This window comes from Watersipora subatra, chromosome 4 (assembly GCF_963576615.1).
Source record: "Watersipora subatra chromosome 4, tzWatSuba1.1, whole genome shotgun sequence".
Lineage (NCBI taxonomy): Eukaryota > Metazoa > Bryozoa > Gymnolaemata > Cheilostomatida > Watersiporidae > Watersipora > Watersipora subatra.
Window position 1 is genome coordinate 29,462,723 of NC_088711.1, and position 14,168 is coordinate 29,476,890.

Here is a 14,168-nt window from a genome sequence, read left to right on the forward strand (position 1 = left end):
GTGATGTTATGATAACAACTATGATAGTGAGGATATGAAAACAGCTATGATAGTGATGATACAATAGCAGCTATGATAGCGCTTTTGTTATATGAACCTTTAATACTATTCAACATAAGTGATTAATGCTTTTGCCACTAGAGGTTATCAAGCTTGTAATCCTTCACAAGTATAAAATATTTGTGCGATTACACTCACCATAGCACTACGTCCTTCAATCACACTAACCATAGGCATATTAGGAGGCAAGTCTTGCTTGAATTTCAGCCCCTTCTACTGGGAAATGTATACCACTAGCATACTTTTAGTAGACTTTGCTTTATATCTAAAAAACTGGCATCTTTTAGGGGGTGATCATTTTAAAGCTTTATAGCCACCTGAGCTTACTTCATCAAATGTGTATATTAGCGCGTACATGTTTCGTTTTAAGTATAGGTATGCCTTTTTCTAAACATCAAGCAATGTTCCTTTTCTATAAACATTGTATCACAGATGCTAAAGAGATGTTTTCAGACTTTACTAGTACAATATTTTGTCGCGCTGCCTCAAAAACCGCTTCTGAAAGTAGTCAGTGTGAGCACACAACCCTGATACACCCTTTCATCACGCAAGGCCAATGTGTTAAGGGAAATCGTTTTTCTTTAAATGTTGGACTTCTTTGGTTAAAAACAGTTACACAATCTATGCTAAAAATCAAAGCATTGATTTTTGACTTGTTAACATTGGTCTTTGATTGTTAATTTAAAAACAACCTGTTACAAAATACATTTACAAATAAGAGATGATACTATGTAGTGCCACTCCATTGCACAGTAATATCAACTGAATATATTGAGAAAATATCCGTATTTTCTTACTAGTCTTGTGTTGTCAAGAAAGCATCTCCATGCGGTAGAGCTGATCATAGCTCAAATCATAGATTCCCATTGTTCCAATATAATAATGAGAGATTGTGTATATTGTGAATGGTAGGTCATTACCGGTCAGCTTCTCAGCATGCTGGCTGCAAAGTTTCATGTTCTGGAATTGTTAATCGCCAGCTATTTATAGCTAACAAATGCTTTCAATTTATTTCGCTGCACCCCAAGGCATATTCTAGGCAGTTAATATGTCATGCCAAAATGGCTAACAGCGCTAGGTTTCTATTTCTAGCATAAATTTCTTAACAGTTTTAGCTAGTTTCAAAGGAAACATCAACTCTAATTTATTGGCAACTGCATTTAGCCAATTCGTGCTACGACGTTACTGTAGGCTATTTCATGACCAAATACTAATAGAGAAATCTACGAATGGTTCGACTGCTAAAAAAGATTACCTATCACAATTGTCACATGTTAAACAAACTCTAGCGATGGAATTGTCAATGAATTTGCTTATTACCAACCGAAGTGTGCTATTTGCTATGGCAAATCAAGCATCTTTAGCCAGCAAAATGCTTAGGAATGATCCAACAAAATGTTAGCTACTTTGAAAAAAGCATTTCTGTGAGACCCTAGGCGCAGCGCACTTCGAGTACATGTAGTTGGTCATTTTTATTTGAACACGGTAAAAATTCATGCGTTGATGTTCCTCATGACTCAATCCACAGCTTTCAGAACCGAAGTAGACCTAAAAATGCATAAGCAAAGACTTATGTAAAGCTCATAGACATCATTTTTTATTTATTTCATGTCCCCTTTAGACCGTAGACCAAATAAATAAATGTTTCCTCTTGCTAAAAAGCGTACTATTCTACATGTAGTTTAGATGCAAGTGCGGGCAAAAAAAAGTACAACCTTACCTAGATGATATAGCATTCTCCACTATCAACTCAATCACAGAAAGTTAGCAAGTGACACATGATAGATAGTCAGAACATGCTCAAAAATCTTGGTATGCCAATTGCCAAAACGGAGAAGATGGTGAATCAGCGCAACACCAGATTTTCAAGAGCCACACCCAATGAATAAATGCTCTCATGTGCATCAAGGTTACATAGAGGTCACATAGGGGTCACATCCAACGTTAAATAGAATCCTCCAAACTCTTATTGCAGAAGCTCATCGACTCTGTCAAGCAAATATTCACTATCACTATCAGCATAAATGTCGAGCGCTCCATTTTCATTTTGGCCGTGCTGTAAATTTATAGTCTCACTTTCTGCTATCTCATCATCCCATATGATATCATCATCTGAACTACAAAACAAACCAGTCAATGTGAATTAATAGACTTCCAGTTACATTAATAACAATTGTAAAAGGTTAACCCTAGTTTAAACAAACAACAACAACAACAACTTGAGGCATCTGAAAAACATAGATTACGAATAAAATTAAGTACAACCCTTATGCGTGGGTCAATGAGCGATGCTATGCAGTAAGTGCATTATGGTAATCCCATTTATGGTAATCCGTAGATGTACTCTGCCTCAACGCTTACAGTCCTATATGACAAAGTACTTGCATGCCCCATGGCACTGGCGGGTTCTTCACAAACAGCCAAAATTATCATTTTTCCAATGCTTTTAGCTGTTTGCTATCAATGTACAGCTAAATATCTTTTTCCTATTAACTAGTCACTTGAGCTACAAATACAGTCAAACATGGATAACTCGCCCTCGGATAGCTCGAACAGATGGTTAACTTGAACGGTTTTGTTTGGTCCGTTCCCACGCAATGATAAATTGCTTCAGATAACTCGACCTCGACTCCGTTAACTCGAACAGTTTTTTGCCCAACGGCTACCGAGACGGTTTTTATCGCTTCAGAAAATCACTTGATTCCAAGCCATAGAGGTAAACCTCAACTTTTCGTAGTTCATAGGCTTCGTTATTACCATCATTGGCAAAATATTTTTGTTAACAACTTTTCTAAAGGTTTGGTGAAATGTGATTTTTACCAAACATCCGCTTAGCGATGGTCCTACGAAGGCAAGGAAAAGCGAGGTAACCTTCGCATAAACTTCAAGAAAAATCGGCAAAATTGATCATGGTTAAAACGTTCAAAAGAAAAAGATGTCTTTTCTTCTGAGCATTTCAACAACGATCAAGTTTTACCAATTTTAATCTGAAAACGTCCTGGCAGTCACATCAAATAAAACAATAAACAAATCTCAAGGGATAGAAAAATCTCTATACTTTCTGATAAAAAATTTTTAAACTTCATATTAGAAGCATATAATTTGAAACAAGCCATTCATGCTTTTCAAATTATGATGCATGATTTATATTATAGTTTGTATATGTACATGTATCTACTAATAAATAAATAAATACATGGACTTATGACAGTGCTCTGATAACTTGAGCGCTCTGATAACTCAAACACTTTCCCTCGGTCCTGTGAAGTTTGAGTTATCCATGTTTGACTGTACTATAATTTTCAAAGTTACCGGTATTTGCAATATCAAAGACCTAATTGAAAACAATGAAATTTTAGTTTTTGACAATTAAATTGTTTCAATCAAAAAAATAGTGTAACGTCAACTTGTAATCTATCTACTGAAAATCCTAATATTTCTTTAGAATAGCTTAAACTGAATTTAAACATATTTTTCATAGAAATTTCATAGAATCATAAAAATAGGCAATTTTATCACATTTGAGAGCTGAATTTGTCTCTAAGTTACTAGTAAAACTGGAGCCTGAAACACATTAAAATAGACCGGAGATCTTCATGATTCATCATTAAAAATCATTGGAACCCAGATAAAATACATTCATCTAAAGAAATAGATTTAAGAGGTAAGCCACGAACTGTAATTTCCAAAACGTTAATTCACATGAATATTCTCTTATAGGCCTGTACTGATAGTGTGAGCTAAGGCTATGAATGTGATTCAAGTCTTCCTAGATGATGCTAATGATGATCATTAGATAACAACGAAAAAATACACAAAAGTAATAGACAAAATAGTTCAATTTCTGTCACAAGGATTAAAACGTCCGAGTTTTCAAAAAGATTGTCATGTAATGATGTCACTTTATGCTATGAAAGGCTTATGTATGATTCATAAACTAGCTCTGTATGTATGAAAAACGCTTACAAGATTGATAATAGCGAACACGGAAATGAAAATTTCAAACCAGAATAACAGAATGCGGATTGTATGCTGTACTGACAATAATAAGGTTAGGAGGGTACTTTTCAGTACTGACAATGGTAAGGTTAGGAGGGTACCTCTCAGTACTGACAATGATAAGGTTAAGAGAGTACCTCTCAGTACTGACAATGATAAGGTTAAGAGAGTACCTCTCAGTACAGACAATAATAAGGTTAGGAGGGTACTTTTCAGTACTGACAATGGTAAGGTTAGGAGGGTACCTCTCAGTACTGACAATGGTAAGGTCAAGAGAGTACCTCTCGGTACTGACAATGATAAGGTTAGGAAAGTACTTCTCAGTACTGACAATAATAAGGTCAGGAGGGTACCTCTCAGTACTGACAATGGTAAGGTTAGGAGAGTACCTCTTAGTACCGACAATGGTAAGGTTAGGAGAGTACCTCTCAGTACCAACAATAGTAAGGTTAGGAGAGTACCTCTCAGTAACGACAATGGTAAGGTTAGGAGAGTACCTCTCAGTAACGACAATGGTATGGTTAGGAGAGTACCTCTCAGTACTGACAATAGTAAGGTTAGGAGAGTACCTCTCAGTAACGACAATGGTAAGGTTAGGAGAGTACCTCTCAGTAATGACAATGGTAAGGTTAGGAGAGTACCTCTCAGTACTGACAATAGTAAGGTTAGGAGAGTACCTCTCAGTAACGACAATGGTAAGGTTAGGAGAGTACCTCTCAGGTGGAGTAGATGTTGGCACAACTGGCTCCATTTTTATAGAATTGACTGACTGGCTGAGTGTATTCAGCTCTTCTTGTGATAGATTCAAGACATCTGAGACTATCGGTCTTCGCTGATGGGTGCGTAATGGCTGAGGATAGTCATCATAGCCCGTTAACTTGTCTGATAGCTTCTCTAACCTGAATAGCAAGATACTACCAATAGGCAATGCATCAACAACAACTATGGCAATTCTACATATGAACAGTTGACAAGAATATTTAATGAGCTATTCTCAAATCCAGAGCGCATGCATGTACTGTCAATCAAGTACCTGTATGTGTATAGAAAAATAAAATATATATGTAATATATAGACATGCTTCACACATATAAAAAACCTTTTGTACCTTGTTAATGAAACTCTACTGTGCAAATTGCTAGGGGTAGAGTGAGATCTCCAAAACTGGCCAGCGGCTTGTCGTTGGGAAGGTTGATGTGGAGAAGGTGGACCACTGACAACTCTATTAGGAGTAGGGCAACCTGTAAACAGCTATTTCTGTAGTCCTAATGAAGGATGTGGTAAGATAATTTTCGGAGCTGCTTGGCAATATAGAGGAGAGTTTAGCAGAGGTAACTGATAGTAAATAATCCATACCTGAACCACTTAATTGGACTTCTTGATTATTGTAAAGGGGCAGTATAGACCTTGTCTCAAAGTCCGTTTCAACCTTTACTTGGCTCAAAACTTCTTCATGATCTCTGTGTCTGGTTCTCAAGGAGGCCTGCATTCTTTGGTTAGTAGAATATGGTGGTACAGAACTGATGCTCTGCGCAGTGCCCTTTTTCCGCAAACAACTAGTTTTTTGATTTGCACCTACATTAGAGGCAAAAAAGCAAGCTTTTTCTTGACTCTTGCTGCCGCTACTACTACTACTACTGTTGTAATATAAACCTTGAGACGAAGGTTCATCTGATGTTGATGATTGAAGGGATATCTCTGAAGAATGTGCATGTCTCTCCTGTATAGATGGAATCACGGGCACATTCTGAGGAGTATCAGAGCGCGGATCTGCAACTGTCAACATGGGTGGGCGGTGTGGAAACATATGATTCACTGATATGTTTAGAAGATTTTCCGGAAGAGACTCCAGTTCATTTAATTGAACATGAATGGCGCTGTCAGAGATCAGCTTTCTCGTTGGGACTGAATACTGCTTAGAATCAACAGCAGCTTCTTTTTTGATGATAACACCTGAACCGAGAAAAGAACATTGGCCTAAAAGGCATGATGGAAAGGTACAAAGAAATTTCTACCTAGCGTAAGTGGATAAACGTAAATGAAACGGTAATAAACGTAAATATAAATTACTAATTAATGTAAATTACTATAGCGTTCTCTTGCTACTTCACAGTTCCGCTTGCAGGGCTTCAGTACTTCGCAGGTAAAAACATTCATTAACCTTTCGCTACCAAATTAATTGGGCATTCTGCTAAATTTATTAAAACAGATTTTCAAAAAAAAAAATACTGCTAGTATTCAAGCAATATCTCGAGAATCAAAACAGATATCTTTTTACTGTAAAAAGTATCTAACTCCGAAAAAAATTCTCTACAAGATAAGTATATAATTGTTTTGTGAATCATACTCTCGCAGACCTTCGAACGCTTTTTTTACGTTGAACGAATGCGGTGTGTTTCTTATTGCCGTGACGATAACGATCTGGTTTTCCGTTTTGAAAAATAATTAGGACTGGAATTGTTGAGCCAAAATTTTTTCTATTGGTTGCATATGATTGGCAACAAGGTTGTTTCATTGGAGACCAAACTTGATTAGTCTAGCTAATGTGTGGGCTTCGTAATGAAAAGAAAAGTGAAACCCTATTAATAAACCGATACATCAGCTTACGGTCAGTACTTGTAATACCGCGAAAGAGTTGATATATATATATATCTATATATATTTAAATTGCTTTTATACTGGGGCGAGCGAAATCCCTTCCGTAAGCATTGTAATAGCAAATGTCGCCTCTCGCAGTTCCCTGTTTTGTAAGTTCCGTGTGAAGTGTAAAAGTGCGAAGTGGTAGTGACACCCTTTGTCACATCTCTTCAATACAACACAACTCTTAAAGTGACACCCTTTGTCACATCTCTTCAATACAACACAACTCTTAAAGTGACACCCTTTGTCACATCTCTTCAATACAACACAACTCTTAAAGTGACACCCTTTGTCACATCTCTTCAATACAACACAACTCTTAAAGTGACACCCTTTGTCACATCTCTTCAATACAACACGACTCTTAAAGTGTCACCCTTTGTCACATCTCTTCAATACAACACAACTCTTAAAGTGACACCCTTTGTCACATCTCTTCAATACAACACAACTCTTAAAGTGACACCCTTTGTCACATCTCTTCAATACAACACAACTCTTAAAGTGACACCCTTTGTCACATCTCTTCAATACAACACGACTCTTACAGTGTCACCCTTTGTCACATCTCTTCAATACAACACAACTCTTAAAATTATCTAACGAACATAAAAGATATGATTAAAACAGGCAGTATTTCCAAGTCTGTGACAAGAAAGTATGGGCTGAACAAATCTATTGTTCACTACATAAAGATGAGGCTAAAATCTGTAAAACTTTCTTGATATACTTGTCCAAGCATGCTAAGAAAGTAGTGAACTCAAGGAAAAGAGCAAACTTAAAACAGTTTGTCTGAATCCAAGATGTCGGCTGAAGAAGTTACCCTAAATACAAATATCATCACGGATAAAGGCTAAAGCCTACAAGATAGGTGTAATGGTTTAAAGGGGTACTGACGACGATGAAAGTGAGGAAAACAATTAAATTAGCAATGCTTTTGAAAAAAATTAGCTATAACATATATATTATAGTAATGGTAGTATATATTATACTAATTATAGATTCAGCTCTACACTTTATGTTTAGCCATTTTTATTAGCTGTACACAAGTAGTTATCTTTTATGTAATTATTAACTTTTTTGGTACTATAAATATATAAATATATATACATAAAAGTATTTGGGTAAAGTTTATTCAATTTATTACTACAACCATTGGTTTCATACAGCCAACGAGCTAGCTGTAATCGTCAGGTAGTGTGAATGTGTACAGAGCAGTTGTTTTCATCACTAAATGTTAGGAGGATTAAAAGGATTAAAAAGCTAAAAGCTTGAAACTCAAAGTTGGAATTGCTAACCATAGAGGTATAATTGGCCATTATGTGTTCTCAAGTAAATATTTGTTTCTGTGTCTACATGATGACACGAGTTCTGATCGTTTATTTAAAGTTGCCTGCTCGGGTCTAAATATAATGTACAGTTTCTCTGTCTGGCATAAGCTACAAGTCTTGGTTACGTTGGAGTACGACTGCGCATTGGTGACAATGTTCCATGATGTTGTATATCTTAGATTGTTGCTCTTTAGGTGCCATATGTGTTTTCTCAGCTCAGTAGCGTTTTGGTTTTTTGCGTGCGTAAAGGATGACTTGTGGTTGGAGGATTGTGTCTTGAAGCTTCCTTCAGTGAGTCCTATATAGCTTTCTGTCTTGTTGTTAGATGTTACACTGCATTGGTAGATGACGCTGCTCTCAAGGCACTTTCCATTTAACAGGCACTGTGCAGGCTGTCGACAGTTGCATTCCTTTGAAGGTGGTGGGCTTTCTTTCCTGCTTAGAGTTCTCTTTTTTTGCTGTCAATGATTTTAGCGATGTTTGGCATGCATGAGTAGCTAACCTTCAGTGTTGCCCGTTTGAAGACTTTGCATAGCTTGTGATTGGCTGGGAATTGTTCTGACACAATTTTCAGGATCTCACGGCCAATGTTGGTTTTTACACTCGTGCTGTATGGTGGGTTATACCAGATTATGCTATGCTTGCGTTGTTTTCCACATTGTCTGGGTGCCTCCTCTCTGTATTCTAGTCTATAGTTATATCCACTCTATCAATAGCTTCTTGGTATATCTTGGCTGCCTGGTTGAAAGATTCCTCGCAGGATGATATAGCTGATAGTCTTCTATTAATGGATTCTGGGATGTTTTTATGGATAGAACAGGGGTGATTTGATTCCTGATGCACGTATGATAAGAGTGGATATAAATATAGACTAGAATACAGAGAGGAGACACTCAGACAATGTGGAAACCAACGCAAGCGTATACGCAAGGTATAACCCACCATACAGCAAGAGTGTAAAAACCAACATTGGCCGCGAGTTCCTGAAAATTGTGTCAGAACAATTCCCAGCCAATCACAAGCTATGCAAAATCTTCAAACGAACAACACTGAAGGTTAGCTACTCATGCATGCCAAACATCGCTAAAATCATTGACAGCAAAAATAAGAGAACTCTAAGCAGGAAAGAAAGCCCACCAAATTCAAAGGAATGCAACTGTCGACAGCCTGCACAGTGCCTGTTAAATGGAAAATGCCTTGAGAGCAGTGTCATCTACCAATGCAGTGTAACATCTAACAACAAGACAGAAAGCTATATAGGACTCACTGAAGGAAGCTTCAAGACACAATCCTCCAACCACAAGTCATCCTTCACGCACGCAAAAAACCAAAACGTTACTGAGCTGAGCTTGCAGCTAGCTCGCTGGCTGTATGAAACCAATGGTTGTAGTAATAAATTGAATAAACTTTACCCAAATACTTTTATGTATTTTAGCTCTATTTTATACTGAGCACTTTTAGTATACATATATGAAACAAAGCATATATATGTATATATATAGATATGTGTATATATATGTGCATATATATATATTATATATGTATATACAGTCAAACATGGATAACTCGCCCACGGATAGCTCGAATACATGGTTAATTCGAACGGTTTCTTTGGACCGTTCCCACGTAATGATAAATGGCTATAGATAACTCGAACTCAACACTGTTAATTCGAACTGTTTTTTTGCCCAACGTCTACCGAAACGGTTGTTATCGCTTTAGAAAATCACTTTATTCAAAGCCATAGAGGTAAACCTCATCTTTTCGTAATTCATAAGCGTCGTTATTACCACCATCGGCAAAATATTTTTGTCAACGACTTTTCTAAAGGTTTGGTGAAATTTGATTTATACTGCTATACGATGAATAGCACGGGCTAGCCGGGTCACGCGCGCAAGGATTTTCACCACGCACATACAAAACAAAAACACCATGTTGTTTTTGTTTTGTATGTGCGTGGCGAAAATCCTTGAGTGCGTGACCCGGCTAGCCCGTGATGAATAGTTTTCCAACGTTGATTCCGTGTTGAATCAACGTCGGAATGTTGAATGTTTAAAACGTCTTAAAATTGTTGTAATTAAACGTATACGTTGTCTTAGCTGAAAAAAGACTATTCATCGTTTGACCTAAACACAGAATACGTGTGTACATTCAATAAGTATCCATTCAAAAAGCGTGAGTGATATACAATGTACCGTAAAACCTCGTAAAACTTTTAATTGAACTGCCCGGAGTGTTGCTCTTAACGAATCCCAGGTAAAGTAAGGTAATCTTTGCATAAACTTCAAGAAAAATCGGCAAAATTGATCGTGGTTAAAACGCTCAAAAGAAAAAGATGTCTTTTCTTTTGAGCATTTCAACAACGATCAAGTTTTGCCAATGTCAATCTAAAAAACGTCCTGGCAATAACATCACATCAAACAACAAACCAATCTCAAGTGATAGAAAAATCTCTATACTTTTTGATAAAAACGTTTTAAACTTTACATTAGAAGCATTTAATTTGAAACAAGCCATTTGTGCTTTTATTTATATTATAGTTTGTAAATGTACATGTATCTACTAATAAATAAGTAAATACATGGACTTGTGACAGTGCTCTGATAACTTGAACGCTCTGATAATTCGAACACTTTTGCTCGGTCCCGTGAAGTTCGAGTTATCCATGTTTGACTGTATATACATATATATTATATATATATTCACTTATTGGTATAGAAGTGAACGCTGTACGTCCATTAGCAAATATGAGTGTCTAGTACCATTAAGTTTTGAATGGTTTCTCCAATGTTGTTTCTCGCTGCGAATTTTATTCTGGACATGGCGTTCTCTTTCAAGTTCTTCCAAGTTTTTGATGGGTATGTTTTCTGATTTACACATGGAGTAGTAAAGATCTGAAAACAGGAATATATTTATTGTGCCAACGACTGGATAAAACGCATGAGCAAATGACATCTATTGTTTGCAACTATTTACAATAGAAAATTGGGAGGTATTTTCTTCACTAGCATCGCCTTGCTAATTATTTTTATTGAACAAAATTAGGTTGACAAATATCTATCAGACCTAATCGATCTTTAGGAATGGATATCCGCCTGTCCAGATTAACAATTGGTGCCTGACGAATACTTCGTTGATCAGGAAAATCTTCTGTAAATATACATAAGTGGCAAATTGGTCCAAGAAATAGAAATTATACTTAATGTACATTATTTAATAACAATAATCACTCAGGTCCAAATATTCTTGAAAAGAGCTCATTCAAAACAATCATAACAGTTCACAATATCTATCAAACTTCTCCACCTGTCCGGGCTCTTTTGGTTTTTTTCAATTTCCATAAATTCAAACCAAACATCAAACCATCAATTCAATCACCAACCACACTCAAAAACTAATGAGTGACTGTAACCCTCTGCTACAAACTAATAAGTGACTGTAGCCCCCTGCTACAAACTAGTGAGTGACTGTAACCCCCTGCTACAAACTAATGCGTGACTGTAGCCCCCTGCTACAAACTAATGAGTGACTGTAACCCCCTGCAACAAACTAATGAGTGACTGTAGCCCCCTGCTACAAACTAATGAGTGACTGTAACCCCCTGCAACAAACTAATGAGTGACTGTAGCCCCCTACTACAAACTAATGAAAAACTGTAACCCTCTGCTACAAACTAATGAGTGACTGTAACCCTCTGCTACAAACTAATGAGTGACTGTAGCCCCCTGCTACAAACTAAGGAGTGACTGTAACCCCCTGCAACAAACTAATGAGTGACTGTAGCCCCCTACTACAAACTAATGAGTGACTGTAACCCTCTGCTACAAACTAATGAGTGACTGTAGCCCTTTGCTACAAACTATTGAGTGACTGTAGCCCCCTGCTACAAACTAATGAGTGACTGTAACCCTCTGCTACAAACTAATGAGTGACTGTAACCCCCTGCTACAAACTAATGAGTGACTGTAACCCTCTGCTACAAACTAATGAGTGACTGTAGCCCCCTGCTACAAACTAATGAGTGACTGTAACCCCCTGCAACAAACTAATGAGTGACTGTAGCCCCTACTACAAACTAATGAGTGACTTTAGCCCTCTGCTACAAACTAATGAGTGACTGTAGCCCTCTGCTACAAACTAATGAGTGACTGTAACCTCCTACTACAAACTAATGAGTGACTGTAACCCCCTGCTACAAACTAATGAGTGACTGTAGCCCCCTGCTACAAACTAATGAGTGACTGTAGCCCCCTGCTACAAAATAATGAATGACTGTAACCCCCTGCTACAAACTAATGAGTGACTGTAACCCTCAGCTACAAACTAATAAGTGACTGTAGCCCCCTGCTACAAACTAATGAGTGACTGTAACCCTCTGCTACAAACTAATGAGTGACTGTAGCCCCCTGCTACAAAACTGGTAAATAGTCATGTCAATTATTATACTCCAAAGCAGTTTCAAATCAGGTCCTTTTCCGAAAGTATTTGCTAACGAAATGCAATGTCCTGTTTCATGTCTTTTTTTCTAGTTGATGCTCATCATATCTTTTGAGAAGTTAGTTTTCATCTAGACATATCAAAGATTTTTAAAATGATTCAAGCATCTTAACTTTAATTACACCACAAAAAAATCAGCAATTTAAACCTGTTTCTATAAATATTCATAAAAATTGCCATCAAGACTTTTTCTATATACATGTATATGCAAAGAACAACACTGAGACTTGAACCTTCAAAAAATTAAAAACAATGAGAAAAAATGTGAAAACAAAGAGTTTTCTTTCGATATGGTGATATTGATTTTATTAAACTGTTTTGTGTGAATACAACCAAAAAGTTTGTCGGGTTATTTTACAAAAAATATATCTCCCTAAAATCAATGTCAATGGTTGACTTGCCACAAAATTCACATTACAGTTATTTGGTATCAAAAGATTCACCATGTTTTACTCTGTTGTGTTGTAGGTGCCAAATATGTGGAAATGTGATTACAAGCTCTTAAAAGCTCAAAAACGAAAAGCCGCCGTAGATTGGAATCTCTTTATTTCTCTGACGTAGTCATGAAATTTATTTATTGTCTTGTCACGTGATGTTCTCACGTGAATTGAAAGGCCAAAAAAAAGCTCAATATAAAACTTATCGTAGCACTAGTTTATGACAAACGTTTCGGGTTTTACCCGTATCAAAGACCATACCATACTGTAAGACCCCGTATCAAATACCATACCATACATATGATGGCTGTTAACTCATTCGCAACCATCGCAGCTAGGTTACCAACGCAAGTCATCTTGCCTTGGAAATTTACCCATTCCATGTACAGTTACTTTTAAGTTATAGAAGAACATTTTTGATTAGTTATGAAGAAAAATTTCTGGCCAATCAGAAAAACTCAAAAATATGCCTCAATGATATCTCTGACAAAATTTTAACCAAAATACTAAACCCATACTGGCATCTACCTAAACCGGAAATGATCACGGCAACTTAAAAATTTTATCGTTTGCGATCATTTTTTTCAACTCTATCAGTGAATATGCAGAATCAGAAGTGGTAAGACAGTGAAAGACTGTATAAATCAAATTAAAACATTACTTTTAATGCTTCAAAGTTTTTATTAACTTTCAATTTTGCCAATTTGAATTGTTATGCTAGAATAAAAGTGCACTTTTTAAAGTCAGCCGTAGTCAGACTAAAGTTATCATTTACTTTCGATAGGATCATATTGATTCTTAGAAGCTGTCTATGAAATCTAAAAGGTCAAGAACAGAGTCATTGAACATACTTTTATTATTTGAAACATGTTTATGACAATTTATTTGAGTTATAGTGGCCTGTTATGGTTTGAAGGATGATACTCGCGAGGAAAAGTTCGAAATAAGAGTTGCATGATTTTTACGTTCATGACTGACCGCTATTTATACAAATATTATTTATACAAATATTATTTATAACTGTGTAATGTATGTAACAAAACAATAATTTTAGCCAAACTACTTATATTTTTAGCATTTTTATTGTGAAATTCTAACTGTTTCAGCAAGGTTTTTAAAAATCAGAAATTATCTAACACTACCTTCTTTGAGACACATGTCTACATGTAAGTTATATGACGTCTCTCTCTGAATTTTACATCAT

General features: G+C 36.4%; 1 protein-coding gene across 1 annotated transcript in view; it reads right to left on the reverse strand.

Annotated features, from left to right (window-relative positions):
* Window positions 1-1,641: 1,641 nt before the first annotated feature.
* LOC137393163 (uncharacterized) overlaps window positions 1,642-14,168 on the reverse strand; it is a 38,971-nt gene continuing 26,444 nt past the window's right edge. Inside the window, exons 5-10 of the mRNA XM_068079592.1 lie at window positions 11,097-11,180; window positions 10,793-10,924; window positions 5,416-6,012; window positions 5,168-5,300; window positions 4,773-4,958; window positions 1,642-2,177 (exon numbers count right to left, since the gene is read on the reverse strand). Of these exons, the coding sequence (XP_067935693.1) occupies window positions 2,027-2,177; window positions 4,773-4,958; window positions 5,168-5,300; window positions 5,416-6,012; window positions 10,793-10,924; window positions 11,097-11,180 (1,283 nt within the window). The 3' untranslated portion in view covers window positions 1,642-2,026. The remainder of the gene's footprint in view (window positions 2,178-4,772; window positions 4,959-5,167; window positions 5,301-5,415; window positions 6,013-10,792; window positions 10,925-11,096; window positions 11,181-14,168) is intronic.